A 27,460-nucleotide genomic window follows, 5' to 3' on the forward strand; every position below is an offset into this window, starting at 1 on the left:
CAGTTACCTCAAGTAGTGATCGATTTTGAGTGTGTAGATCAGCCCATTTTAACTATGTAAATCAAAACATATGAAATTCAGATAACCCATATTTCCTCTTAAGTTCAGTAAAGCAAATAAGTTTCCCCTCCCTATATAATTGTTGAATAGTTTTAATGTTACATGCTGTTCAAAATCCTTCCTGTCCAGTATAAAATTCTTTTAAATTTGAATTGTGCCAAATCGGTGTAAATGGTAAACCATTTTAAGCCGCACAAATGTGTTTAACTGTTGTCCATGTCTTATTTATCAATTCACCATACGTGAAGGAATTACAAAACTTTTTGGAAAGCTGACCAGCTTCCAAAATTAAAAAAAATATTTATTTAGTGATTTAATTTGTGTATTTCGAATACAGCACCCAATAATACGTGATTTCTCCTCTTGCCTAATCATGTCTAGTTATCTAGACAGAAAATATAATCTAAAATTGGGGGGGGCCAAACTCTCATCTTTATTGGCCAGTGAAAATATGAATACTTTAATCTTGCGCGTTTGTGCCCCCAAATAAATGTATTCAGTAACCCTTCAAATTTTCAAAACCAAGTGTAATCCATATAGGTGATGTGTTAATTATAAACAGAACCTGTGGTAGTATAACCATTTTAATAATTTATATTTTATCTATCTTTGTAAGAGGGATCTTCTCCCAGATCTCAATATTCCTTTTTACTTTTTTTTACCAAAGGAGCCAAATTACATTTCGTAAACTCCCTTGGGTTCTTAGATATGCTAATACCTAAGTATGATAAGGGTTCACCTCATTTTATTATTTGTAGAAAAATTTCAAAATGTATGTTATAAAAGGCATAAGGAATGACTTATTCCAATTTACTTCAAGGTCGGACAGTCTACCAAACTGATTTATTCTCACCATTAACTTAGGGAGTCCTACCTCAGGTTCTTTTAAGAATGCAGTCCTCCATGCAAGTTTTCCTTCATAAGTGCAATGTCATACAATTGACATGACATATGAAAAATATAATACAAGGTAAAACCCAAACTGGTATCAACCTAGTAAGGGTGAACCAATCCCCATACAAGATGACCAGAAACTCAGGTTTATAGAGGTGGGGAATTTCTAAACATGGTACACTCATCAATAACATCCATCTAACATATTAAGATAAAAGGAGATCCAAGAAAGGGAGATGAATCGCACTGCCACAAGAAGTATATATGGGAAAATTTATTGCACACAAAGGATCCATGCAACGCATTACGAAGCCATTCTGGCTTTTTCGTCAGGCGCCTGACGAAAAAGCCAGAACGGCTTTGAAACGCATTGCGTGGATCCTTTGTGTGCAATAAATTTACCCATATATACTTCTTGTGGCAGCGCGATTCATCTCCCTTTCTTGGATCTCCTTTTATCTACATTTGCGTCTGGACGCCGGGAGCCGCAGCAGCCGCAATTACAGGATTCCTGATCAAGCACATTGAGTGTTGTGCCTGCATTCGCACAACTTGCATAGGTGAGTGCGTTTTGATTGGGCTCTTCACTATCTCATCCATCAGGTTTCATCCAGGGGCGCGCACCCTGTTCTCTTTTGTATTATCTAACATATTAAGGCCCATCGTGGGGGGCACAAGAGTGGTATAGTGGTGTGCCATGCGCTCCCCTAATAGCAACCATCCATTTTCCTAGGTCCCTTAACTCTACTTACATTCTCATATTACAAGCAAACATTCCTCCATGTTCATCAATCCATGAACTGGTATCCAGTGTCACAGTCCTTATCTTCCGTTTCACCAAATACTTATGTAAATACTTGCATGTGTCTTCTCCTGGCATCTTCACAGCTTAGCAGTCCTTTCATCCCTGCCTTTGTGCATGAAGCTAGTCCATACAATGAGAGCAAACAGGGATCAGAGTCTCTCAACTATTTTCTTTGTATTGAAATATCCTGTGTATTTGTATTTCCAGAGGGTAACAAAGAACAGCTGTATGAGAATTTCTATCCCGTAAAATAACAAGAGGTGTGAGTGACTATGAATGTCCAATCAGTTCCTAATCTCAAAGTGAAAAAAATACTATTTAATCATATTATAGAATATATTTTTCTATCCTTAATCCTTAAAACCATACATCCAGACCCTCACCACCTCCTGCCACCTTAACTTTAAAAACATTTCTCAAATTCGCTCGTTCCTCCACTTCTACTCAACTAAACTATTGGTACATGCCCTTGTCACCTCACGCTTGCATTACTGCAACACCCTCCTCTGTGGCCTTTCATCAAACCCCTTCTAATCCATCCTTAACTACTACTGCCCGACTAATCCACCTTGCCTCTTGCTTCTCCTCTGCCTCTCCCCTGTGCCAATTGGTTTTCTGGTTGCCCATTGCCTAATGAATTCAGTTTAATCTGTTAACCATGACATTTGAGGCCATCCACAACCTGTCCCCTCCATCTCTGACCTGATCTGCTGATACCGCTTCTCCGGTTTTCTCAAGACCTGTGCTTTCACCTCATCTGCACCTCTCACAAATGTTTCCAAGACTTCTCCCGTCCTTCCCCCATACACTCACTACCCTACCAAGACCTTCAAAAGCAACCTGAAAACTATAACAACAACCTACAATAACCCTGCTACCATTGCACTGGGCATGGCAACTTTCCTAACTTTTCATAGAAGACCAGGTGTCCCCCTCACCTACTGTCTCCTTCCCTTCCCGGCAGGGCCCTCTACCGCTCCATATCAGTTTGCAATTTTATCTGTATCACGTTTATTGTACCTGCATATATGTAATGTATTTTAACTCCTTATGAAATGTAAAGTCCATTGGAACATAGGGCGCTATATAAATAAATAATAATTATAACCAATACTGTCATCTTTTTCTCTACTAGTTCTCAGCTTCCAGCCACATATTGAATCAATTGCCATCCATTCCACTGTTATTACCATAGTCAACATAGGTTTACGATGAGTTTATTTATACATCTACATCCATTAAAAAGATACTAATGTATGAACATGTCTTACTGTCCTCATTATAATGTCTATGTTAGATCCCAGGAGGTCCCATTATTTCACCTTAAACCATCAAATAATGGCCACGACAAGATTTAAAACCTGCTTTATTGTCAATTTGTCATATATATCTAGAAAATTGCCTGCAATTTTTCTTTGTCATTTTCCTCCTAAATTAAACGGAAATGCTCCTTCATATATTTAAATTCATAGAAATGATGAACTAGAAGCGCTGCACCTTACATTGTCCTCCAAGAGTTGATTCAGAAGGACATACAGTATATAACCTTGCCAATTACTTATCCATAAGGCCACTGAATGTACACATGGCATCTCTACAGTAAGGAAACACCCATATAAAATAAAAACAGTTTAGCAGATGGTGATTCAATTTTAGACACAAGCAGTGAGGGAATGGAATACATGTCACGCCATGTCACCAAGGTGGCGGCCATCTTGAATGTCATTATCTTAGATTAACCTTCAGATTTCAAAATTAAAGCAAGGTGTGGTACATCGTATTGTAGAGAATTTTACAATAAAAACATTGGTATCCTTAATATTAAAGTAACTTCATACATTCTCATATTAAAGCAGACCCCACTACCTACAGTGCAGTTGCCAACTTCTTACCAAATTCCAAAAAATAGAGCTTTCTTCATTCAACATTAACAGCAGACTACTAAGCAAGGTTGTTAGCTAAAGACGTGTTTCCTTCATGTTGTCACTTGAAGTACCCACCTCGTTACGGACATGTTGGGAGAGGCTATCTTGATTTGCAGTTCTCCAAAAGCAGATAAGTCATAGGCATCCAATTTTGTTGCCATATGTTCTCCTGAGTTGTTAAACTTAAAGGAGGTGTCGTTTAGCAAAATATTTGTTTTGGTGAAATTCTCTACCAGTTTTATCAATGGAATCAAAGATGGCAGCATTTAAGATGGTGAGACGACCTGACAGCACATCTTGTGTCACAAATTGGATCACATCTGCAAAACCATTCTCATTGTACCTTTGATACACTGTATTTTGGTCTGTATCAGTATTTGTAAGCTAAAACCAGCAGTGGCTTAAAATACAGATGACATTCTTTCCATTATTTTTTTTGCATTTTTTCCCACTTGTTCTTGTCCTGGATTTGGCTCACAAATGCTGACCAAAACTTTGCTTTATGACAATGGTCCTAGATGACAGGAAATCAGCACTATATGTCATCACTTTATGGCCATCCTTGTTCATTGTATGTCATCTGGTCAGGCCTAAGTTTCTGGTCTCTGAATGGGGTGGTACAAAACTGTTGCCAACAGAAGCTTCTGTTTGCTCAGGTCTCAGGTCAGTAGCATTGGGATTGTCTTCTGGGGGTGGAGAAGTATGTACATTGTGAACTCTTCTAGACTGTAGAAGATTATCTGCAAAAAAATAAAAAGTGAAATATATATAATCACACACATAATTATACTAAACCTTCTGGGAATATGTACAGGGCTATGGTTATTTATGTGTAGTAACAAAAAAAAGAGTCTAGAATTTCCTATTGCTGGTGCATTAAAAAAGCTGCTAAAGGGAGTGTTTACTGTCTACTTGATAGCTGAAAAATGGTAGTTCGGTGGGGTCTGACCATTGGGACCCCCCTAATCACGTAAAACAGTGGATCTTAATCCACAAAGTGAATGTGTCTGCGTTCACTGAGTCACAGAAGTCTACAGACTGCCAAAAGCAGGTGACGCCGGCACGTCGGGACGTCCAAATGGAGCATACACATTATCAGGGGGCTGGCTTGTCAGGGAAGACAAGAATTAGCTAAACCCCTGAGATCAGCTGTTGTCTTGAGCCGAACGGGATCGCGAGAAGGGCTCGAGACCACAGTCATCAATACCGCCGCGAATGCTTAAAGGGGTATTCCGGGCAAAAACATTTTATCCCCTATCCAAAGAATAGGGGATAAGATGTCTGATGGCGGAGGCCTGCTGCTGAGACCCCCCCGCAATCTCCCTGCAGCACCCGCATTCTATGCGGGTGCTGCATCTCCAGTTTCGGAAACCTCCGGGTTTCCGGGACTGGGGACGTGATGTCACGCCACGCCCCCTCCATTCATGTGTATGGGAGGGGGAGTGACGGCCATCACGCCCCCTCCCATAGACATGAATGGAGGGGGAGTGGCGTGACGTCCCGTCCCCAGTCCCGGAAACCCGAAACTGGAGATGCAGCACCTGCATAGAATGCGGGTGCTGCAGGGAGATTGCGGGGGGTCTCCGCAGCAGGCCCCCCGCGATCAGACATCTATTCTCCTATCCTTTGGATAGGGGATAAAAATGTTTTTGCCCAGAATACCCCTTTAACCTGGAGGGAACAGAGAAAGATGAAAAATGGACCATCAGTGGCAGACCCATTAATCAAGTAAATGCATAAACTCATGTAACTTTGGGCACATAGTTAAAAGTCAATAAATCCTGGTATACCCCTTTAAACAGTGTTCTCATGTTTTCTGGAAGGTTAATGTAAATGTGTTAGAGAAATACACACAGGACTTGTGCTGCAACCAGAAATATTAAAAAAATTATGTTTGATGTAATATCAAGTATACACAGTTCGTAGATAGCCAGCACGGCACTGCTTCCCCATTTAAGTATAGAACAGTGATGAAATGGCAGACTTGGACTAGGAATGCTGGAGGTGGTGCTCTGATTGACAATAGTGCATGGAGACGTTTCAAAGAAGCAGGAAAATAATCGGCAACTCACCGCAACCAGCTGAATAAATCTTCTTTTATTTCATACTCACAAATATGTTACATGGGAAGAGGGTAGTGGGGGGACACAGGATGGCGACCAAGCTCCGTTTCGCACGGTGATCGCGCTTCCTCCGGCCATGGCCGGAGGAAGCACGATCACAGTGTGAAACGGAGCTTGGTCGCCATCCTGTGTCCCCCCACTACCCTCTTCCCATGTAACATATTTGTGAGTATGAAATAAAAGAAGATTTATTCAGCTGGTTGCGGTGAGTTGCCGATTATTTTCCTGCTTCTTTGAAACGTAATATCAAGTATGGCTGCTGTCTATTGCTGTCCATTTACATGTCACCTGAGTGTTACCTTACATAAACCTAATCATTATATTTATGCACCTATAGAGGACAGGTGCAGGCAGCTGATTTGACTTAGAATACTATGATGGGTTCAGTATGACAGTGACCTCTTGCTTTATCCTTGTTATCTCTACTTCTTTCAAGCTGTCAGGGTGATCGCCGAATACTATGAAGATGTAGTTTGTCAGTCGTCAACACTGATAAAAGTGCAAACAAGACAGAGACTAAAATCCTGACAGAAGACGAATGTATCCATAGCAAATATTTATTTCTGTAATTCTGCATCTAGTGCTATCTAGGCCAAATGATGATGGGCTGGGAAAATAAGATGGATCATTTGCTTCAACGTACATCCCCAATCATTGCCCAGTGTAAACATGGCCAGCGATCACACAACAAATAACAAGGAATTTTTAAGTGGGCAAAAAAATGATTGTTTCTTGGCAGAACATATTGAAGCCGATTTACTAAGAGTGGAGTTTTCTTTGTGGGTTATGATTCCCGACAGGTATTTTCCCATGGTATTTACTAATGTTTCCCTACGTTTTGCACTTTTCCCTACAATTTGCTTTTCTTACAACTGCTCTGAGCTGTGGGGTTTTTCAGAGCTCAAATCCACCACTTATGTGGGCACATTAGTAAATATGTTGGGATTTTCAAAACTGTTGGGACCACGCCCTCTTTCTTCCAAGGCCATGCCCCCTTTTCCGCGTTTTCCTTGTAAAATGAAATGTTTTGGTTTTTTTTGGTCGCAAATTCTGTTGCACAAAACATGCAACACAATTTGGTGCAAAATCTGAGAAAAAAAGAGTCGGGGTCACGTTAGTTAATAACCCGCATTGTGTAAACAGTGAGTGTGCTGCCAACAATAATGTAAAGTGGTTTGTAAGAATCAATGTACAGAAGATCGTTTGTACAAACCTTTTATAATTATTTACTTGCTATGCTGTCGATAGGGGATAAGATGTCTGATCGCAGTTGTCCTGCCGCTGGGGACCCCCACTATCTCGGCTGCGGCACCCCAGATATACTGTGCATGGATGACTGGCGATGCAGGGCGGAGGCTCATGACGTCACCGTCACTCCCCGCTCGTGACATCACAGTCATGCCCCCTCAATGCAAATCTATGGGAGGGGGCCGTGACATTACCAATGGGGCGTGGCTGTGACACCATGAGCCTCTGCCGCTGCACCCGATGCTGTAAACGAATGCTGGGTGCAGCAGGGACCCCACAATCAGACATCTTATCCCTTATCCTCTGGATAGGGGATAAGATGTCTAGGGGTGGAGTTCCCCTTTAATGGCGGTCATTTTGCAAGAGTTAAAAAGGACTCAGTCTATGTATGACATACTGAATTTACTTTAGCAGTAGGACGTAAAAGGACAAGGTTAAAAGCTATTCGCCTATGAATTCCTACAGTGCTGTAAGGCAGAAGAGAAAGCCTTCATAGATCTGAAAGGACAGTGATGCCTAAGCAATCTGCTACCAATTACTTACTGGTTGGACACCAGTACCGTAGTGGCTGAAATTAGCATAGGGTGCAAGTCTAAGGGTATGTTCACACTGAGGGTTTGGAGAGGAATTTCAGCAAGTAATTCTGCTGGCTTATTCCTCTCCAATTCATTCAGCAGTGCCATACCCCATAGTCTGTAGTTAACTTTCCTCTTCTCAGTTCACACTGAGGAAATTCCGCTAGCGGAATTCTGTCACAGAATTCCGTTCCGCATGAAGAATGAACATGTTCTTTCTTCATGCGGAATTCGGCTCGTAACTCCATAGAAGTAAATGTAAAAAATGTTGGCAGTCTGCCACGCTTCCGCGCGGAATTTTCGTGTTATTGTGTGTCCTATCCCCTTTCATTTCAGTGCGAATTCCGCGCAAATTCCGCGCGGAAAAAAAACGGCATTTTGGAGCAGATTTTGTAAGCAAACATTCTGCTCACACCTTAACCAGTGTGAACATACCCTTAAGGCTGGGTTCACACTACGGAATTTCCAAGCAGAATTCTGTTCCACTCGGAAATTCCAGTTCAGCAGAGTATCATTGCTGGCAATGGGATTCCGTTGCACAGTGCACACTGCAAAGTTTTTCAGGCAGGCTTTCCGCTAGGAAAATACACTTGAAAAATTCTGCCAGAACATTCCATTTATCAAGGAAGATGTAGGTGGATGATTTCACATTCTCGATTGACCTTTAATTTGTGTGGTGGTAAAGTGTACATGCGCCATATTTATGAAATGGATGCATGATATGTGATAGATATGGTGCTAGGACACTTTTTTTTTTAAACTACCGTATTTTTCGCCGTATAAGACGCACTTTTTCTTGGGGGGAAAAAGTCGGTGCGTCTTATACGGCGAATACACCCCTATCGCGAGGTCCCTGCGGCCATTCACGGCTGGGACCCGCGGCTAATACAGGACATAACCGATCGCGGTGATGCCCTGTATTAACCCTTCAGACGCGGCGATCAAATCTGACCGCCGCGTCTGAAGGGAAAATGACACTAACCCGGCTGTTCAGTCGGGCTGTTCGGGACCGCCGCGATTTCACTGCGGCGGTCCCGAACAGCCCGACTGAATAGCCGGGTTAGTGCTTACAGGACACCGGGAGGGACCCTACCTGCCTCCTCAGTGTCTTCTCCGTTCAGGGATCCACTGTATGGGCGGCGCTCTCCTTCCTCGTCATCACAGAGAGCGAGGATACCCGGCCGGCAGCAGAGACGTTCCGGAGCGACGGGGACACGGCGACAGCGATGGAGCGACATCCAGGGCAGCGGTGACGGGTCCGGAGCGGCGGGGACACATGAGTATTACCTCCTCCTGCAGTGGTCTTCAATCTGCGGACCTCCAGATGTTGCAAAACTACAACTCCCAGCATGCCCGGACAGCCAACGGCTGTCCGGGCATGCTGGGAGTTGTAGTTTTGCAACATCTGGAGGTCCGCAGGTTGAAGACCACTAATGGGTTAAAAATCTTTATTTTTTTAGATTTTGCCCCTAAAAATTGGGTGCGTCTTATACGCCGGTGCGTCCTATAGGACGAAAAATACGGTACTCTTTGTGCAACTTTTTCAGCAACTTTTAACATGTTGCGTCAAAATGTCCACCGCCAGTTTTGTTAGCCGGGTAGGGAACATTTGTGACAAATTGAGGGCTGCCTGACAATTTGTGTTACAAATCGTACAAGATGAATTTATGACCGCTGCAAAAAGGTAAAGGGGTTATTAAGCTGGAGAAGGGTTAGAAGTATGTCATTGTGTAGTAAATAAAAAATAGACCTCTGCACACCTCCAATGGTCCCGTGGTGCCTCTGGTGTCCTGGTCCGGTCCTTGATGCGGTCTTCTTCCTGCTTGGGCACGACACATCACACTGCTACTTAGCTAATCACTGGCTTCAGCAATGTCCTGCCTCGGCCAGTGATTGGCTGAGCAGCAGTGTGGCATATCAGGCCCGGCCACCAGGACAAAGCCTGGGCCCAATGAATCACATTGCATTAGCTGAGCTGAGCCTGATGTGTTTGGCTCCAGAAGCTGAAAAATGATTGCAATGGGGACCAGAGCAGCACACCAGAGGCACTGCGGGAGTGATGGAGGCGAGTAGAGGTTTATTTTTTGTGTATACTACACATTGGCCATTCTCCTAACTGCCCCCCCCCCCTTTTTGCTGGATAACCCCTTTAAGCAGACTATGGCATAGCTACACAATTAAAAAAAAAAGCTTCTAAAGCGCAATTAAATGTCTCTAAATAGTGACTGTGACGAATCATGTCATAAACAATGTTTTTTAGATCTCTGATTATTTTTTGTTTACTTTCAGCGTCTCAAATGTTAGGCTGGGTTCACACCATATTTGTGTGTTTCATGGGATACGTTGGCAACTTTTTAAAATGGGATGCCGACATATACGTGCATTATAAGAAAAGAGAACGCTCCATAGCGGAAGACCGCCCTGGTGAGAGTAACAATTGTTTGAAGAAACCCTTACCACAGGCGGTTGTGTGAGCTCACACACAACAATGGTCAGCGTGAGTGAGTATAAGGCCCGGTCTGCAGCCTCCCAACCAAACCAGCAGTAGTAAGTGAAGACTTCCAGAGGACGGTGGGTTACCGCGGCGCTGACCAGTGATGAGTATCCCTGGTCAGCACCGTGGTAACCCACTGTCCTCTGGAAGTCTTCACCTACTAATATACGAGCATTGACAGACACAGGCCCCATAGACTTTAATAGACTAAATATAGTCACTCAGGTAATTTTCTGATCATATATGGGTTTTCACTTGGAACCTAAAGTGTGGTTTGCTGTGCTTTTGGGTCTGAATAAAATATGCATATGGAAAATGACCCAGATGTAGTCACTAGCTGGATGTTTAGGCCATTAAAGTCTATAGGGGGCCTGTCTGCCCATGCACATTTACATTCGCACCCCATTTTACCAGATTACCAACCTTTACATGCCACATAATCGGGTGCTCACACAACTGTACTGCTTCTTAAGGCATAGTTATCAGAGATGTCCCTTGTATCAAACCCTGCACCTTTGTGCTCAGGAAGGAAACAATGAAGGTCCCCATTCAATGACAGCAAACAGAGGACCACAAGGATTTGATACACAAACTATATTATTATCAAATAAGGTATGGCTAATCTGAGAACCGCTACCATACGGTCAGTATAAACACCAACACCGAAAAAAGGACCATACTGATAAATCGTGAAAACAAGGAACAAAGTCTTTATTGATATATATATCAAAATCTAAAAACATGTATTAAAAAACACATATGTAAAAAATGGGTACAATGGAAAATCTCACCTCCTTATCCAGAAAGCGTTTTCGCTGCAATGGCTTCGTCAAGGGGCGTGACGCCCCCTGACGAAGCCATTGCAGCGAAAACGCGTTCGGGGTAAGGAGGTGAGAGGCGCTCCTCATGTGCATGGGTCATGTATATTTTTTTATGCTGGTGATACATATTGTCATGGGTCATATATATTTTCTTATGGGGTTGTAAGATCCAGTGATGTTCCTGTACTTTTATGCTGGTGATATATACCGTTATATGCCATGCCTTATCACTATCTATGATCCATACCTAGCTTAGAAATATCCTTATATGGATTCTTTCTCCATTACTAGTTGATTGTTATTTTCCTTTTAGCGCCACCATCTTCTTCTCTTCTGCCTGATTTTCCATTGTACCCATTCTTTACATATGTGTTTTTTAATACATGTTTTTAGATTTTGTTATATATCAATAAAGACTTTGTTCCTTGTTTTCACTATTTATCAGTATGGTCCTTTTTTCGGTGTTGGCGACACAAACTATATTGTAAACTTTTCAATAGAAAATAAATAAGCCCTATGAAGTTTATAGTTTTCCCTGTTAAATGTGAAAAAAAAAACATTCTAGCTTAGGTTTCTTTCACACTGCTGTATGAACGCGGCAGTGCACGGCTGTCAGGGAAACGGAAAAATAGCGGGAGAAAATATCATCATGCAATGTCTTTTTCTCCCACTACTCCCGGTAAAAAACAAACAGCGCCCGACGGACTACATAACAGTAAATATGACCTGTCGGGCCCCATTGTTGCCCATTGAGCCCCGTCCTGATAACGGACGTTAAAAGGGTACTCCGGTGGTAATCATTTTTTTTTTTTAAATCAACTGGTGCCAGAAAGTTAAACAGATTTGTAAATGACTTCTATTAAAAAAATCTTTACCCTTCCAGTACTTTTTAGCAGCTGTATGCTGCAGAAGAAATTCTATACTTTTTGAATTTCTTTTTTGTCTTGTCCACAGTGCTCTCTGCTGACACATGTTAACCCTTGTCAGGAACTGTCCAGAAAAGCATAGGTTTGCGATGGGGATTTTCTCTTGCTCTGGACAGTTCCTTATACGGGCAGCAAGTGTCAGCAGAGAGCACTGTGGACAAGACAAAAAAGAAATTCAAAAAGTAGAATTTCCTCTGTAGCATACAGCTGCTAAAAAGTAGTGGAAGGGTAAAATTTTTTAATAGAAGTCATTTACAAATCTGTTTAACTTTCTGGCACCAGTTGATTTAAAGAAAAAAGTTTTCCACCGGCGTACCCCTTTAAAGGCATAAAAGAAAAAAAAAGAACCTAACGGCCGTTCCCTGACTGGACAGTGTGAAAGGGGCCGTAATCTGGTCTAAGTCTTTCATAATTCATCAAATTCATTCCTGAATCTTAGCAATTGCTTGTGCAATGAATATTATAGCTGGCTGGCCTAGGTTTAACTATTTCATAGGGCCTCACCTTGCAGAGTATATACGCACTGTAATAAAAAGGTAGCCAATATGACCGACACAAGTACACGAACCTGGAAAAGAAGAGTTGTACAGCTTGTAAAATAGCTTTTGCCAATTCTTAATAATTCATAATTATTTGAAATGACAGTAGTTCTAAACATTACCAGAGAGGAATTCAGTATGAAATGGCAAGCGTCAGTCAGCTGCAGGTAAAGCAGCACCAATGTGCAAGGATTAATGCTATCATCAATGCTTTCATTCTGACATCTGCAAAAAAATAAATAAATAGATTAGTTTATTGATTCACGTATTACCAATACCAAATTCAACAAGACAAAGCCAATCCTTAAAGGGGTGGATTTAAAGGGTACTCCGGTGAAAAACTTTTTTTTTATCAACTCGTGCCAGAAAGTTAAACAGATTTGTAAATTACTTCTATTAAAAAAATCTTAATCCTTCCTGTACTTATTAGCTGCTGAATACTACAGCGGAAATTATTTTCTTTTTGGAACACAGAGCTCTCTGCTGACATCACGAGCACAGTGCTCTCTGCTGACATCTCTGTCCATTTTATGAACTGTCCAGAACAGCATATGTTTGCAATGGGGATTTCTTTTTACCCTGGACAGTTCCTTTACCCTGGACAGATCTCATGATTGGTATTGTTTCTGTCTGAGTTAAGTAAAAGTAGAGGTTCATTGTTATTCATACATTAGTGTCTTTATTATTTCCACCACTGTGCATATGAGGCTATATTACTGTAGGGCAGTGGTTTCCAACCTGCGGACCTCCAGATGTTGCAAAACTACAAATCCCAGCATGCCCGGACAGCCGTTGGCTGTCCGGGCATGCTGGGAATTGTAGTTTTGCAACATCTGGAGGTCCGCAGGTTGGAGACCACTGCTGTAGGGGGTTGAGGGTGGGTTGCAGGTTTATTTGTCCTTCATCCTCCAGTTTATATATTTTGCATGTACTATTAGTAAGGGTGTGAAATATCTTTATTAGTGTTGCTCGCGAATATTCGCAACTCAAATTTTATTCACGAATATCGTATTTTCGTGAATTTGCGAATATATATAGCACTATATATTCGAAATTATGAATATTCGCTTTTTTTTTTCATAGTACTCATCACAATGATCATCCTTCTCTGCTTCCAGCTTGTGTAGTCTGTGTGAGACCGCCGAATATTCGCATATGCAAATACAGTGACCCCCCCCCCCCCGACATGCGATGGCCCCGACATATGATCAAATCGACATACGATGCTTTTATATGTCGGGGCCATCGCATTAACTGCTATCCGACAGCGCAAAATGCTTAAGCTGCTGTCGGATAGCAGTTTAAGCATCCCGGACAGGTTCACTTACCTATCCCCGCTGCACCGGGTCCACTTCGCGATCCTCCGGCGTCTTCTGCATCTTCTCCAGGGTCCGGGCCTCGCTTTCCGGCGTCGTTATTATGTCGCTGGGCACGGCGTCCCGGCACCGCAACGTAATAACGTCACCAGAAAGCGAGGCCCGGACAACGGAGAAGATGCGGAAGAAGCCGGAGGATTCCGAAGAAGATGCCGGAGCAGCGGCACAGCATCGGGAGCCCCTGGGACAGCATCGGGAGCGGTGAGGACGCGGTCCGGAGAGGCGGGGATAGGTGAGTATTAAATGCACTTTTTACATTGCACGAATCCCTCAGCATACGATGGATTCGACAAACAATGGGTCGTTTGGAACGAATTACCATCGTATGTTGAGGGACCACTGTATTCGCGAATATTGATCTCTCCCTTCTGCTGCTTCTATCAAGTAACACTGGTATACTTGCTATAAAGTTCATTAATTTTCACATATGCGAATTTTCGCATATGCGAAAAAAAAACGTGAATATTACGATTATGCTAATTTTGCGAATATATGACGAATATTTGTCCATATATTCGGGAAATATCGCGAATTTGAATATTGCCTATGCCGCTCAACACCAATCTTTATTGCTTTTCTTTTGTTTCATTTGTTCAGATTATTTTGAAGCAATTTTTTGTACCCTGATATATATATTTTAATGGTGCCCGTTTGTTTTTGTATACACTTGTTCGGTAGTTCCGTTCCAGGCTCTTTGGTAAGATGCTAGGCACCATGCCAGAAACCTGTCGGACCGCATGAAAGTCCATGTGGTCCCTCGGGTACTGTTTGTGTCCGTCTGTGGGTGTCTTATTTATTGTTCTGCTTCAATGATGGAACATAGTAAAAGAACATACAAAGCAAGTGTGAACCCAGCCGAATACTAAAACTAAGTTACAAAATAATAATAATGAGAATAAAAAACGAAAGCACTGGAAGTGGTGGTACATCACGTGCATCAGAACATATGGGAATTGCACCTTTCATAGAGTTGGATCGCCAGAGAATTGTTGTTAAGATGAACAGATGACTCAATATTAAGGAGCCTCAACAAATACTCCGGTATGGCGATTCCTTCTTGCGCCAGCTGAGCTAGATTGAAAAAACCCTAAAAAAGATATAAAGAACAATGTCAACAAGGAAGTGTCCGTGTACAAAACATACAAGATCAGGAAGGTGTGTGAAGATTGTGCAATATGCTATTGTGTAAATTTCCATAGATATTGCTGCCAAAAATAAATCAGACGTATTTGTTTACCTGAGATTCGCCTTGTATTGCTGCCCGTGTGTACATCGTCATTGAAAGTTCCAGGTCTTTCTGCTGATTTTTGCCACCATAATAATACATATCACCCATCTTCAATAAAGCTATAAAAGAGATATGCTATTACTATTACATATTATACCAACTGTACTGGTTTACATGTGTGTATAATGGATGCGTATATGTGTCAGTATTACAGGTGCAAGACCTCACCTGACCTGACCATTGGTTTGATGGCCTGAACTCAAGGCTGGTGCAAGGATTTTTGCCACCCTAGGCAAAAGCTAATTTTGCCGCCCCTTGACCCTGCCCATTAGTTCCGCCCTTTGACACACCCACACCTTACTACTGGTGTGACACACTGTAACAAACATCCTCCTCATGTCACCTTACTACTGTGGTGACACACTGTAACAAACCTCCTCCTCATATCATAACCTTACTACTGGGGTGACACACTGTAACAAACCTCCTCCTCATATCATAACCTTACTACTGGGGTGACACACTGTAACAAACCTTCTCCTCATGTAATTACCTTACTACTGGGGTGACACACTGTAACAAACCTACTCATGTAATTACCTTACTACTGGGTTGACACTGTAACAAACCTCCTCATATTGTAACCTTACTACTGGGGTGACACACTGTAACAAACCTCCTCATTTAACTACCTTACTACTGGGGTGGCACACTGTAACAAACCTACTCATGTAATTACCTTCCTACTGGGGTGACACACTGTAACAAACCTCCTTCCCATGTAATTACCTTACTACTGGGGTGACACTGTAACAAACCCCCTCCTCATGTAATCACCTTACTATTGTGGTGACACACTGTAACAAACCTCCTTGTCATGTAATTACCTTACTACTGGGGTGACACACTGTAACAAACCTCCTCCTCATATCATAACCTTACTACTGAGGTGACCCACTGTAAAAAACCTCCTCCTCATGTAATTTGCTTACTACTGGGGAGACACACTGTAAACAACCTTCTCATGTAATCTCCTTACTACTGGGGTGACACACTGTAACAAACCCACTCCTCATGTAATCACCTTACTACTGGGGTGACACAATGTAACAAACCTCCTTCTCATGTAATCACCTTACTACTGGGGTGACACAATGTAACAAACCTCCTCCTCATGTACTCTCCTTACTACTGGGGTGACACAATGTAACAAACCCACTCCTCATGTAATCACCTTACTACTGGGGTGACACACTGTAACAAACCTTCTCATGTAATTACCTTACTACTGGGGTGACACACTGTAACAAACCTCCTCCTTATGTAATTACCTTACTATTGGGGTGACACAGTGGTGCTGGCTGGGTGGGTGTTTCACATTCTAGCTGGCTACTAACTTCCTTGCAGCGTGCAGAGTGGAGCCCCGATCAAGAGGGTGCTCTAGGCGGCTGCCTATTTTGCCTATTGGCAGAACAGGCCCTGCCTGAACTAACACGTCTCAGTTCAGACCCGCACTCAGGCCAGGCCTTGTGGCCGTAATACGAACGACTATACACAGTCATAATACGCCCTGTTTGAAGGCCATAGGCTAGGCTTCCGCTTTTTTTTAAATGCCAACATAAAAAGGCCACAAATGCTGCACAGAGTTTTTATTTTATTTTCTTTTATGAAAAAACACTGCATCTAGAGGTTAGCCGCAACACCAAACCCACTAGGTGTTTTTCCCTTTGTCGTTTTTGCACACATCTTTGGTGTTTTCTCCGGTTTTGGGCTCAGTGGCAGTTTTCCAAAATGATAGCATGTTGAGACTATGGCATTTTTTATTTTATTTTATTTTTTGGACAAGATTTTGCTGCTTCTCTCCTATAGAAGTCTATGGGAGCAAAAAGCATAATAAATAAACACCATGTGGGTTTAGCATTGGCATTTTTCTGCCATCCCCCCCCACCACCACTTTCTTCTATTGAAATCCTTGAGTCACATGATAAAAGAATCACATGACTTGTCATGATAAAAAATGCAGGGTAACAAAATGCCCAAAAAAGCATCAGTATTTCTAGGCCAGATACTGCCGTGCCATGTGAAACCAGTATTATTTTGATCCTCAAAAGTAATTGAAAACAAAATACTTTGCTTTAAACAGTGTTTCCCAAACAGTGTGTCTCCAGCTGTTGCAAAACTACAACTCCCAGCATGCCCGGACAGCCTTTGGCTGTCCGGGCATGCTGGGAGTTATAGTTTTGCAACAGCTGGAGACACACTGTTTTGGGAAACACAATATCATGCCAATGACTTCATTGGATGATTAATACATAGCGCCATCTCCTGGCTAATAGACAGTGTTGCACTGCATGGCAAGAAAAAAATGTATTTTCTGTTACTGTTCCAGATAAAAAATATATACCATCGAGACGTACCATAACTAGAAGGATTGTGCTGATGTACAGACAAGTTATAATACCTCCAAATGCAAATATCTCCAAAGGAGGTTGTCGACAATGCCTAAAAAAAAACACAAAAACTATTTGTTACCTTATAAATTAAAGGAGAACACGTATATTTCTATCAAAGTTGACACAAAGAAATAATATTCTATTTTGTATTTAAAGTGGTACTCCGGTGGAAAACTTTTTTTTTTTTTTATCAACTGGTGCCAGAAATTTAAACAGATTTGTAAATTATTTCTATTAAAAAATCTTAATCCTTCCAGTACTTATTAGCTGCTGAATACTACAGAGGAAATTCTTTTCTTTTTGGAACACAGTGCTGAATCACGAGCAAAGAGCTCTCTGCTGACATCATGACCACAGTGCTCTCTGCTGACATCTCTGTCCATTTTAGGAACTGTCCAGAGCAGCATTTGTTTGCTATGGGGATTTTCTCCTACTCTGGATAGTTCGTAAAATGGACAGAGATGTCAGCAGAGAGCACTGTGCTCGTGATGTCAGCAGAGAGCTCTGTGTTCCAAAAAGAAAAGAATTTTCCTCTGTAGTATTCAGCAGCTAATAAGTACTGGAAGGATTAAGATTATTATTATTATTATTATTTTTTATTTTTTTTTAAAGAAGCAATTTACTAATCTGTTGAACTTTCTGGCACCAGTTGATTAAAAAACTAAATAAATAAATAAATAAAAAAATAAAAAATAAAATAAAAAAAGGTTTCCACCAGAGTACCCCTTCAAATGTTGTAAAGAAATAAACGTAACCACAAGCAGCATGAAACAGAGACAGGGTGCGGGATCACGACATACGAGGGGAATTTATCATGAAATTTAGACGGCTTTATTCGTCTAAATGTGTCGCATGAAAAGTCGCAGGCTGGTCCCGTGCGACTTTTCATGCGACATTTCGTTTAAACCGTTTCATTTTTATGACTACTAAATGATCTAATGGAGATCTCTTTGTGCAGTGGTCACTTATTTATCGTGTGCGACTTTTCTGCGAAATGTCGCAGAAAAGTAGTGCGGACCAGATTTAGGCCATATCACAGGGAAATTCTACCCTGTCCTATATGTCTCTATGCGACAATTGTACAGGGGAAACTCGAAAAATTAGAATATCGCGCAAAGTTCATTTATTTCAGTAATGCAACTTAAAAGGTGAAACTAATATATGAGAGCGACTCATTACATGTAAAGCGAGATAGTCCAAGCCGTGATTTGTCATAATTGTGATGATTATGGCAGAGGCTGGGTTCACACCACCTTTTTGCAGTACAGTTCACGTATACGTTTTCAATCTGAAAACCGCACGGAACCGTATGGAAAACCGTATACATTGACTCTCCATTGAAAACCGTATGCTAAAAGATGCATCAGGTTGTGTCTGTTTTGTGTCCTGTACGGTTTTGTCAGTTTTTTTCCCGTACCCAAAAAAGTAGTCTACCACGGTTTTTGGTCCGGGTGAAAAACTGTATTAAACTGTATACGTTTTTTTTTTTTTTAACATGGGAGTCAATGGGAACCGTACAGAACTGTATGTGCGTACGGTTCCATACGGTTTTCACCACACAGTTTTTGACTTTGTTTTGACAGTTTTTTTTCTTGGAATTTCAATCAAACAAGTGAAACTTTATTCAAAATGGAGGGAAAAGTTAACCCCTTCAGGACCAAGCCCATTTTGGCCTTAAGGACCGGAGCGTTTTTTGCACATCTGACCACTGTCATTTTAAACATTAATAACTCTGGAATGCTTTTAGTTATCATTCTGATTCCGAGACTGTTTTTTCGTGACATATTCTACTTTAACATAGTGGTAAATTTTTGTGGTAACTTGCATCCTTTCTTGGTGAAAAATCCGTAAATTTGATGAAAAATTTGAAAATTTTGCATTTTTCTAACTTTGAAGCTTTCTGCTTGTAAGGAAAATGGATATTACGAAAAAAAATGTTTTTGGTTCACATATACAATATGTCTACTTTATGTTGGCATCATAAAATTGACAAGTTTTTACTTTTGGAAGACACCAGAGGGCTTCAAAGTTCAGCAGCAATTTTCAAATTTTTCACAAAATTTTCAAACTCGATATTTTTCAGGAACCAGTTCAGGTTTGAAGTGGATTTGAAGGGTCTTCATATTAGAAATACCCCATAAATGACCCCATTATAAAAACTACACCCCCCAAAGTATTAAAAATGACATTCAGTCAACGATTTAACCCTTTAGGTGTTTCAAAGGAATAGCAGCAAAGTGAAGGAGAAAATTCAAAATCTTCATTTTTCACACTCACATGTTCTTGTAGACCCAATTTTTGAATTTTTAGGGGTAAAAGGAGAACATTTTTACTTGTATTTGTAGCCCAATTTCTCTCGAGTAAGGACATACCTCATATGTCTATGTAAAGTGTTCGGCGGGCGCAGTAGAGGGCTCAGAAGCGAAGGAGCGACAAGGGGATTTTGGAGAGTACATTTTTCTGAAATGGTTTTTGGGGGGCATGTTGCATTTAGGAAGCCCCTATGGTGCCAGAACAGCAAAAAAAAAAAAAACACATGGCATACCATTTTGGAAACTAGACCCCTTGGGGAATGTAACATGGGATAAAGTGAGCCTTTATACCCCACAGGTGTTTCACGACTTTTGCAAATGTAAAAAAAAAAAAAAAAAATTTTACCTAAAATGCTTGTTTTCCCAAAAATTTTTATTTTTTAAAAAGGGTAATAGCAGAAAATACCCCAAACAATTTGAAGCCCAATTTCTCCCGATTCAGAAAACATGCCATATGGGGGTGAAAAGTGCTCTGCTGGCGCACTACAGGTCTCAGAAGAGAAGGAGTCACATTTGGCTTTTTGAAAGCAAATTTTGCTCTGGGGGCATGCCGCATTTAGGAAGCCCCTATGGTGCCAGGACAGCAAAAAAAAAAACACATGACATACTATTTTGGAAACTAGACCCCTTGGGCAACGTAACAAGGGGTTAAGTGAACCTTTACACCCCACAGGTGTTTCACAACTTTTGCATATGTAAAAAATGTTTTAATTTTTTTTACCTAAAATGTTTGTTTTCCCAAAAATGTTACATTTTTAAAAAGGGTAAGACCCGATTGACCCGGAATCGCCGCAGATCGCTGGACTGAATTGTCCAGCGATCTGCAGCCATCGCCGACATGGGGGGGGGCATAATGACCCCCCTGGGCGATATGCCGGGATGCCTGCTGAAAGATTTCAGCAGACATACGGCTCCGGTCCCCAACCGGCTAGCGGTGGGGACCGGAATTCCCACGGGCGTATGGATACGCCCTCAGTCCTTAAGGACTCGCAATGTTCTGAAGAGGTTAAAAACGTATACGTTTTTTTCTTACAAAACGGATGCAACCAGACATAATTTTGCAAACCATACACGGTTTTTAACTGTATACGGGTTGACATTTGTACACGTTTTGATACAGCTTAGTCCTGTTTTGAGGAATCCGTTTTTCATCAAAAACCTGATACGGGAACTGTATTGCAAAAACGTTGTGTTAATGCAGCCTTACAGCTTATGAAAACCCCAAAGCCCCCACAATAACTATGATTTGGGGAGCCATGTCATCTGCTGGTGTTGGTCCAGGGTCAACGCATCCGTCTACCAGGAGATTTAGGAGCACTTCATGCTTCCTTTTCTTTTAAGTTGCATTAAAGGGGTACTCCCCTAGATAACAATTTTTTTTTTAAATCAACTGGTGCCAGAAAGTTAAACAGATTTGTAAATGACTTCTATTAAAAAAAATCTTAATCCTTCCAGTACTTATTAGCTGCTGAATACTACAGAAGAAATACTTTTATTTTTGGAACACAGAGCTCTCTGCTGTCTGCTCACGAGCACAGTGCTCTCTGCTGACATCTCTGTCCATTTTAAGAACTGTCCCGAGAAAATCCTCATAGCAAACATATGCTGCTCTGGTCAGTTCCTAAAATGGACAGAGATGTCAGCAGAGAGCACTGTGCTCGTGAGCAGACAGCAGAGAGCTCTGTGTTCCAAAAATAAATATATTAATAAATAAAGAATTTCCTCTGTAGTATTCAGCAGCTAATAACTACTGGAAGGATTAAAACATTTTAATTTAAGTAATTTACAAATCTGTTTAACTTCCTAGCACCAGTTGATTAAAAAAACAGTTTTCCACCGGAGTACCCCTTTAATAAGGCACAGGCTCTCCCAAGCAAGAGGAACTCTTTGTAATCAGTGTCCAATTTAGGCTAGGTTCACACAGACGTTGTGCTCTGCTAAAAGGAACTCCATTGTTGAACATGTTTAAGTTTTGGGAGTTTAGCGAAAAAAGAAAAAAAATGTCCTATTTTTTTCTCCGCTCAAATCCTCTATAATACCAGACACCTGATGGACCCCATTCAAGTCAATGGGATCCGCAGGGATCAAGCGGTGTCTGTTGTGCAAAGGGTTCGTTTGGCTTTCTTGTTTACTTACCCTGAGGATTTACTCCTCCGGCTTTCCTGATAATGTTCCAAACCCAGTAGCCAATTGTTAAAGCTGTAGTGTGTTCAGAACGTCATCAGGAGACCCAGGAGAGCACATCATCAGTACATTCTATTCTCTTAGTTTTAATACTTTTATATTATTGTACTGCTTAAAAAAAATCTCAAACTTTTTGTACAAAATCATGTTTAAAATCGCCCTATTTTGACCACCTATAACTTTTTCATTTTTCCATATATGGGGCGGTATGAGGGCTCATTTTTTGCACCATGATCTGTAATTTTTATCGATACTACATTTGCATATATGAAACTTTTAAATCACTTTTTATGAATTTTTTTTTTTTTTACAAAAAGCAGCAATTTTGGACTTTATTTTTATTTTTTACGTTTACGCCGTTCACCGTACGGGATCATTAACAATATATTTTGATAGTTCGGACATTTACGCACGCGGCGATACCAAATATGTTTATAAAAACAGAGCAGGATAGGTTTGCTATGGGGATTTGCTCCTGCTCTGGACAGTTCCTGACATGGACAGAGGTGTCAGCAGAGAGCACTGCGGTCAGACAGAAAAGAAATTCAAAAAGAAAAGAACTTGCTGTGGAGCATACAGCAGCTGATAAGTACTGGAAGAATTAAGATTTTTAAATAGAAGTTATTTAGAAATCTGTTCAACTTTTTGGCACCAGTTGATTTAAAAAAAAAAATGTTTTCCACCAGAGTACCCCTTTAATATAGGATGCTCTCTATGAACTCAGAATTCCCTTATGCAGTATATATATATATATATATATATATATATATATATATATATATATAAAATGTTGTTATTATAAATTGGATAACAGCTTATTTCTAGCTCCACTTTTAATACATTTATTTATCATGTGTTCGACATGTTCCATCGGATGCCACATTATGGAGGCAGGGCCCAAAGTAGACATTCTATGAAGAGGCATGAAGATGTAATTTCATGCTCTATGGTTGACAGTAGAGATGAGCGAACTTACAGTAAATTCGATTCGTCACGAACTTCTCGGCTCGGCGGTTGCTGCCTTTTCCTGCATAAATTAGTTCAGCTTTCAGGTTCTCCGGTGGGCTGGAAAAGGTGGATACAGTCCTAGGAGACTCTTTCCTAGGAATGTATCCACCTTTTCCAGCCCACCGGAGAACCGGAAAGCTGAACTAATTTATGCAGGAAAAGTCATCAACTGCCGAGCCGAGAAGTTCGTGACGAATCGAATTTACTGTAAGTTCGCTCATCTCTAGTTGACAGCCAAAGGTTGCTGGTAGTTGTAGTTTCCCAGCTAGAGAGGCACAAGTTGGAGGTCCCTGATCTACGCTGATGCTGCTCAGACTGCACGGAGTCATCTGTATAGTTATGGTTCTTCTAATTATTTTGCAGCTATGGTCCTGAGCTTGGAGGAACAATCTATATTACAAGGCTCCATAACCTACAAAATCTTTTTAATGTAGTTGCCCAGAATTAGCTGCTTTTGTTCACAAACAGTATCACACCTGTCCATGGGTTGTGTTTAGTATTGTAGCTCAGATTCCCTGATGAAAACAGGACTTAGCTGCAATACCACTCGCAACCACTGGTCGAATGTGGCACTGTTTCTAAAAGAAAGCAGCTATGTTCTTATTTTTAAACTTGGGATTATTCAGGTGTGATAGCAGAAGGATGCTTAGTCAGAAAAACAAAGATACATACTAAATGTTCTTCACAAAGGAATGCCACATTTGTCTGTGACATCTCCACTCCGGCTTCTGCAGTCAAGATGAAATTAAGAAAAGCCTCATATCTGCAAGAAATCAAGAGAAAGATAAGAACTTCGCAACATATCTGGTTTAAAGGGGTATTCAACTGGCTCCGGAAAGTTAAACAGATTTGTAAATTACTTCTATTAAAAAATCTTAATCCTTCCAATAGTTATTAGCTTCTGAAGTTGAGTTGTTTTCTGTCTAACTGTTCTCTGATGACTCACGTCCCGGGAGCTATGCAGTTCCTATGGGGATATTCTCCCATCATGCACAGCTCCCGGGACGTGACATCATCATTGAGCAGTTAGACAGAAAACTTCAGAAGCTAATAACTATTGGAAGGATTAAGATTTTTTTATAGAAGTAATTTACAAATCTGTTTAACTTTCCGGAGCCAGTTGATATATATAAAAAAAGGTTTTGCCTGGAATACCCCTTTAAGTTATAACCCTAGATTATTTATTTAAAGGAGTCATTGTCAATTCAAAATAACCCATTTGTATTTAATTTATTTAAAGGGGTACTCCGCTGCTCAGTGTTTGGAACAAACTGTTCCGAAGGCTGGAGGTGGGAGCTCGGGAAGTCATAGCCCCGCCCCCTTATTCCGTCACGCCCCACCTCCTCAATGCAAGTCTATGGGAGGGGGCGTGACGGCTGTCACACCCCCTCCCATAGACTAGCATTGAGGGGGCGGGGCATGACAGCATGATGGGGCGGGGCTATTACGTCACGAGCTCCCGGCCCCGGCTCCAGCGTTCGGAACAGTTTGTTCCAAACGCTGAACAGCGGAGTACCCCTTTAAACCTCTGCTCATCCTGGCATTAGGAGTAGAGATGAGCGAACTTACAGTAAATTCGAATTCGTCACGAACTTCTCGGCTCGGCAGTTAATGACTTTTCCTGCATAAATTAGTTCAGCCTTCAGGTGCTCTGGTGGGCTGGAAAAGGTGGATACATTCCTAGGAAAGAGTCTCCTAGGAATGTATCCACCTTTTCCAGCCCACCGGAGCACCGGAAAGCTGAACTAATTTATGCAGGAAAAGTCATCAACTGCCGAGCCAAGAAGTTCGTGACGAATCGAATTTACTGTAAGTTCGCTCATCTCTAGTTAGGAGTCTAGTGGGCAGCCATATTTTCAGGCGATTACGGAATAAACTCATCCTGCTCCATTCCTCCAGCTATATAACATGTTACCTATAGATAGTAAATCATGTTCAATATGACAGATGCCATTAACAAAAAACAAACAAGGAATGACATAGGAACAGAAGTTATGTTTCCCCCAAAAAACAGCACCTCTCTTCTTTATATACGATGTCTGGCATTAAATGTGAACCCCACTGAAGTGATTTATCTTCTTAAAACACGTTTCCAGCTTAATAAATGAATTGTACAGGGCAGGAGGATGTGTAATGGCATGAGGCACAGAATTAAAGGGGTATTCCAGGAAAAAACTTTTTTATATATATCAACTGGCTCCAGAAAGTTAAACAGATTTGTAAATTACTTCTATTAAAAAAAAATCTTAATCCTTTCAGTACTTATGAGCTGATGAAGTGGAGTTGTTCTTTTCTGTCTAAGTGCTCTCTGATGACACGTGTCTCGGGAACCGCCCAGTTTAGAAGCAAATCCCCATAGCAAACCTCTTCTACTCTGTGCAGTTCCCGAGACAAGCAGAGATGTCAGCAGAGAGCACTGTTGCCAGACAGAAAACAACAACTCAACTTCAGCAGCTGATAATTATTGAAAGGATTAAGATTTTTTTAATAGAAATAATTTACAAATCTGTTTCACTTTCTGGAGCCAGTTGATATAAAAAAAAAAGTTTTTTCCTGGAATACCCCTTTAAATTGATATGGTCGGCTGATCCTTGTGGTTCTAATCTCCTCACTAGAGAGAGCTTAGTTGTGTCACAGCATCCCAGAGGGGGATATATCCATGGTTGTCTCCCATGGGTTATGCCTTGAGAAATATACAATAAAAAGTCCTTGTTCTCTTTACAATGATCTGCTACACAGATTACAAAGTGCAGCTTGGCAGCTACTTATCCAAGTATTAAAGAGGTATTCCAGGAAAAAACTTTTTTTTTATATCAACTGGCTCCAGAAAGTTAAGCAGATTTGTAAATTACTTCTATTAAAAAAAATCTTAATCCTTTCAATAATTATCAGCTGCTGAAGTTGAGTTGTTATTTTCTGTCTGGCAACAGTGCTCTCTGCTGACATCTCTGCTTGTCTCGGGAACTGCAGAGAGTAGAAGAGGTTTGCTATGGGGATTTGCTTGTAAACTGGGCGGTTCCCGAGACAGATGTCATCAGAGAGCACTTAGACAGAAAAGAACAACTCAACTTCATCAGCTCATAAGTACTGAAAGGATTAAGATTTTTTAATAGAAGTAATTTACAAATCTGTTTAACTTTCTGGAGCCAGTTTAAATATATAAAAAAGTTTTTACCTGGAATACCCCTCCAAAAAGTGCAAAAACATAAAAAATACAGTTCAGAGCATTGAAATGCATCAAATACTTGACATTAGCATGGATGGGACAGGAATTATCAGAATCCCAGCCCCAGATAGCGCTCTGAGACACTAGAGATGGTAGAAAAAAAAAAAACTAAAAAAAAAATTAACCTCAATAAGCTGGCGATGTTACTATGTCGCTCCTGGCGGAAGTGTTCTGGTAAAGTCAGTGTAAACTGTGCACAGGAGACTGCAGCTGATCACTGGCCTTAGAGGTCAAGTGCTTGTGACCACAGAGGCCAGTGACCGGCTACAGCAGCGTCCTGTACAGTGCCGTCACCAGAGCGCTCCTACTGATGACTCTGGATAGGCAGCAGTGCTGGACCAGGTGGAAGGGTTACCATATTTTTTGTTTTCATTCATATTACCATCTACTTGCTCTGGCCAATTTTTTTTAGTAGCCAGAAAAGAACCATTTGGATTGCCCTCTGCCATGTGAACTGGCTTTGAGTGGGTTAAATAATTTTTTTTTTTTAAAATCCTATAATCTGACTTACAGAGCACCATCCAGATACGCATTTACAGCTTTCCGAATGATGAGTCCAATGTTTCCATTCTGTTCCGCAACAAACTTTGCTAACCTAACAAGAAATAAATTGTAAAGTTTCATATTAGACTGTTGTATCCAATGAATAAATTAATAATCTTTGACAATCTTTAGGGTAGGGTCACATGTTCTGTATTTTGCTGCCTACTTGCCGTTGCATATTTTCCTACCTGCTACGTATTTTCCCACTCATTGAAGTCAATGGGTAGGAAATTCAGCAGTAGAAAATCTGCAGCAAAATACGAACGTGTGAACGTACCCTTGTGATGCAATTATTACTGAATCAGGAAGGCTTAGGCTGGATATACTGTAAAAGGTCTGTTCCAGTTAGGCTTTGTTCAGACGGCAGAATTTCAGTACGAAATTCAACGGAAGAATTCAGTCGAAATTTACTGTGCATTCACTTCAATTGGATACCGTAGTCCCATTAACCCTTCCAGGACGAAGTGCATACAGGTACGCCCTTGCGTCCTGGTACTTAAGGACCGAGGGCGTGCCTGTACGCCCTGGTCTAGTTACCGAGGTTTATATCGTTCTCATGAGCGGAGAGCGTTCAAACTCAGTGGGTCCCGGTTGCTATGAGCAGCCAGGACCCACGGTTTATGCCGGGCAACCCCCGATCGGGCCTATGCCCAGCATTAACCCTTTAGACGCCGTGATCAAAGTTAATTGCAGCGTCTAAAGTGCAGGGTAAACGGTGCC

The 27,460-nt window shown here is 41.2% G+C and overlaps 1 protein-coding gene across 4 annotated transcripts in view; it reads right to left on the reverse strand.

Moving 5' to 3' along the window:
* Nucleotides 1-3,089: 3,089 nt before the first annotated feature.
* The window catches only part of SEL1L3 (SEL1L family member 3), a 119,708-nt gene continuing 95,337 nt past the window's right edge, over nt 3,090-27,460 (reverse strand). For all 4 annotated transcript variants that reach the window (XM_056555929.1, XM_056555919.1, XM_056555946.1 and 1 more), the window contains 8 exons: nt 26,709-26,792; nt 23,644-23,734; nt 17,432-17,516; nt 15,024-15,133; nt 14,746-14,873; nt 12,533-12,635; nt 12,376-12,439; nt 3,090-4,424 (listed from right to left, as the gene is read on the reverse strand). In XM_056555929.1, coding sequence (XP_056411904.1) covers nt 4,261-4,424; nt 12,376-12,439; nt 12,533-12,635; nt 14,746-14,873; nt 15,024-15,133; nt 17,432-17,516; nt 23,644-23,734; nt 26,709-26,792 — 829 coding nt within the window. In that variant the 3' untranslated portion in view covers nt 3,090-4,260. The remainder of the gene's footprint in view (nt 4,425-12,375; nt 12,440-12,532; nt 12,636-14,745; nt 14,874-15,023; nt 15,134-17,431; nt 17,517-23,643; nt 23,735-26,708; nt 26,793-27,460) is intronic.

The sequence above is a fragment of the Hyla sarda genome, chromosome 1, assembly GCF_029499605.1.
Source record: "Hyla sarda isolate aHylSar1 chromosome 1, aHylSar1.hap1, whole genome shotgun sequence".
Taxonomy (NCBI): Eukaryota; Metazoa; Chordata; class Amphibia; order Anura; family Hylidae; genus Hyla; species Hyla sarda.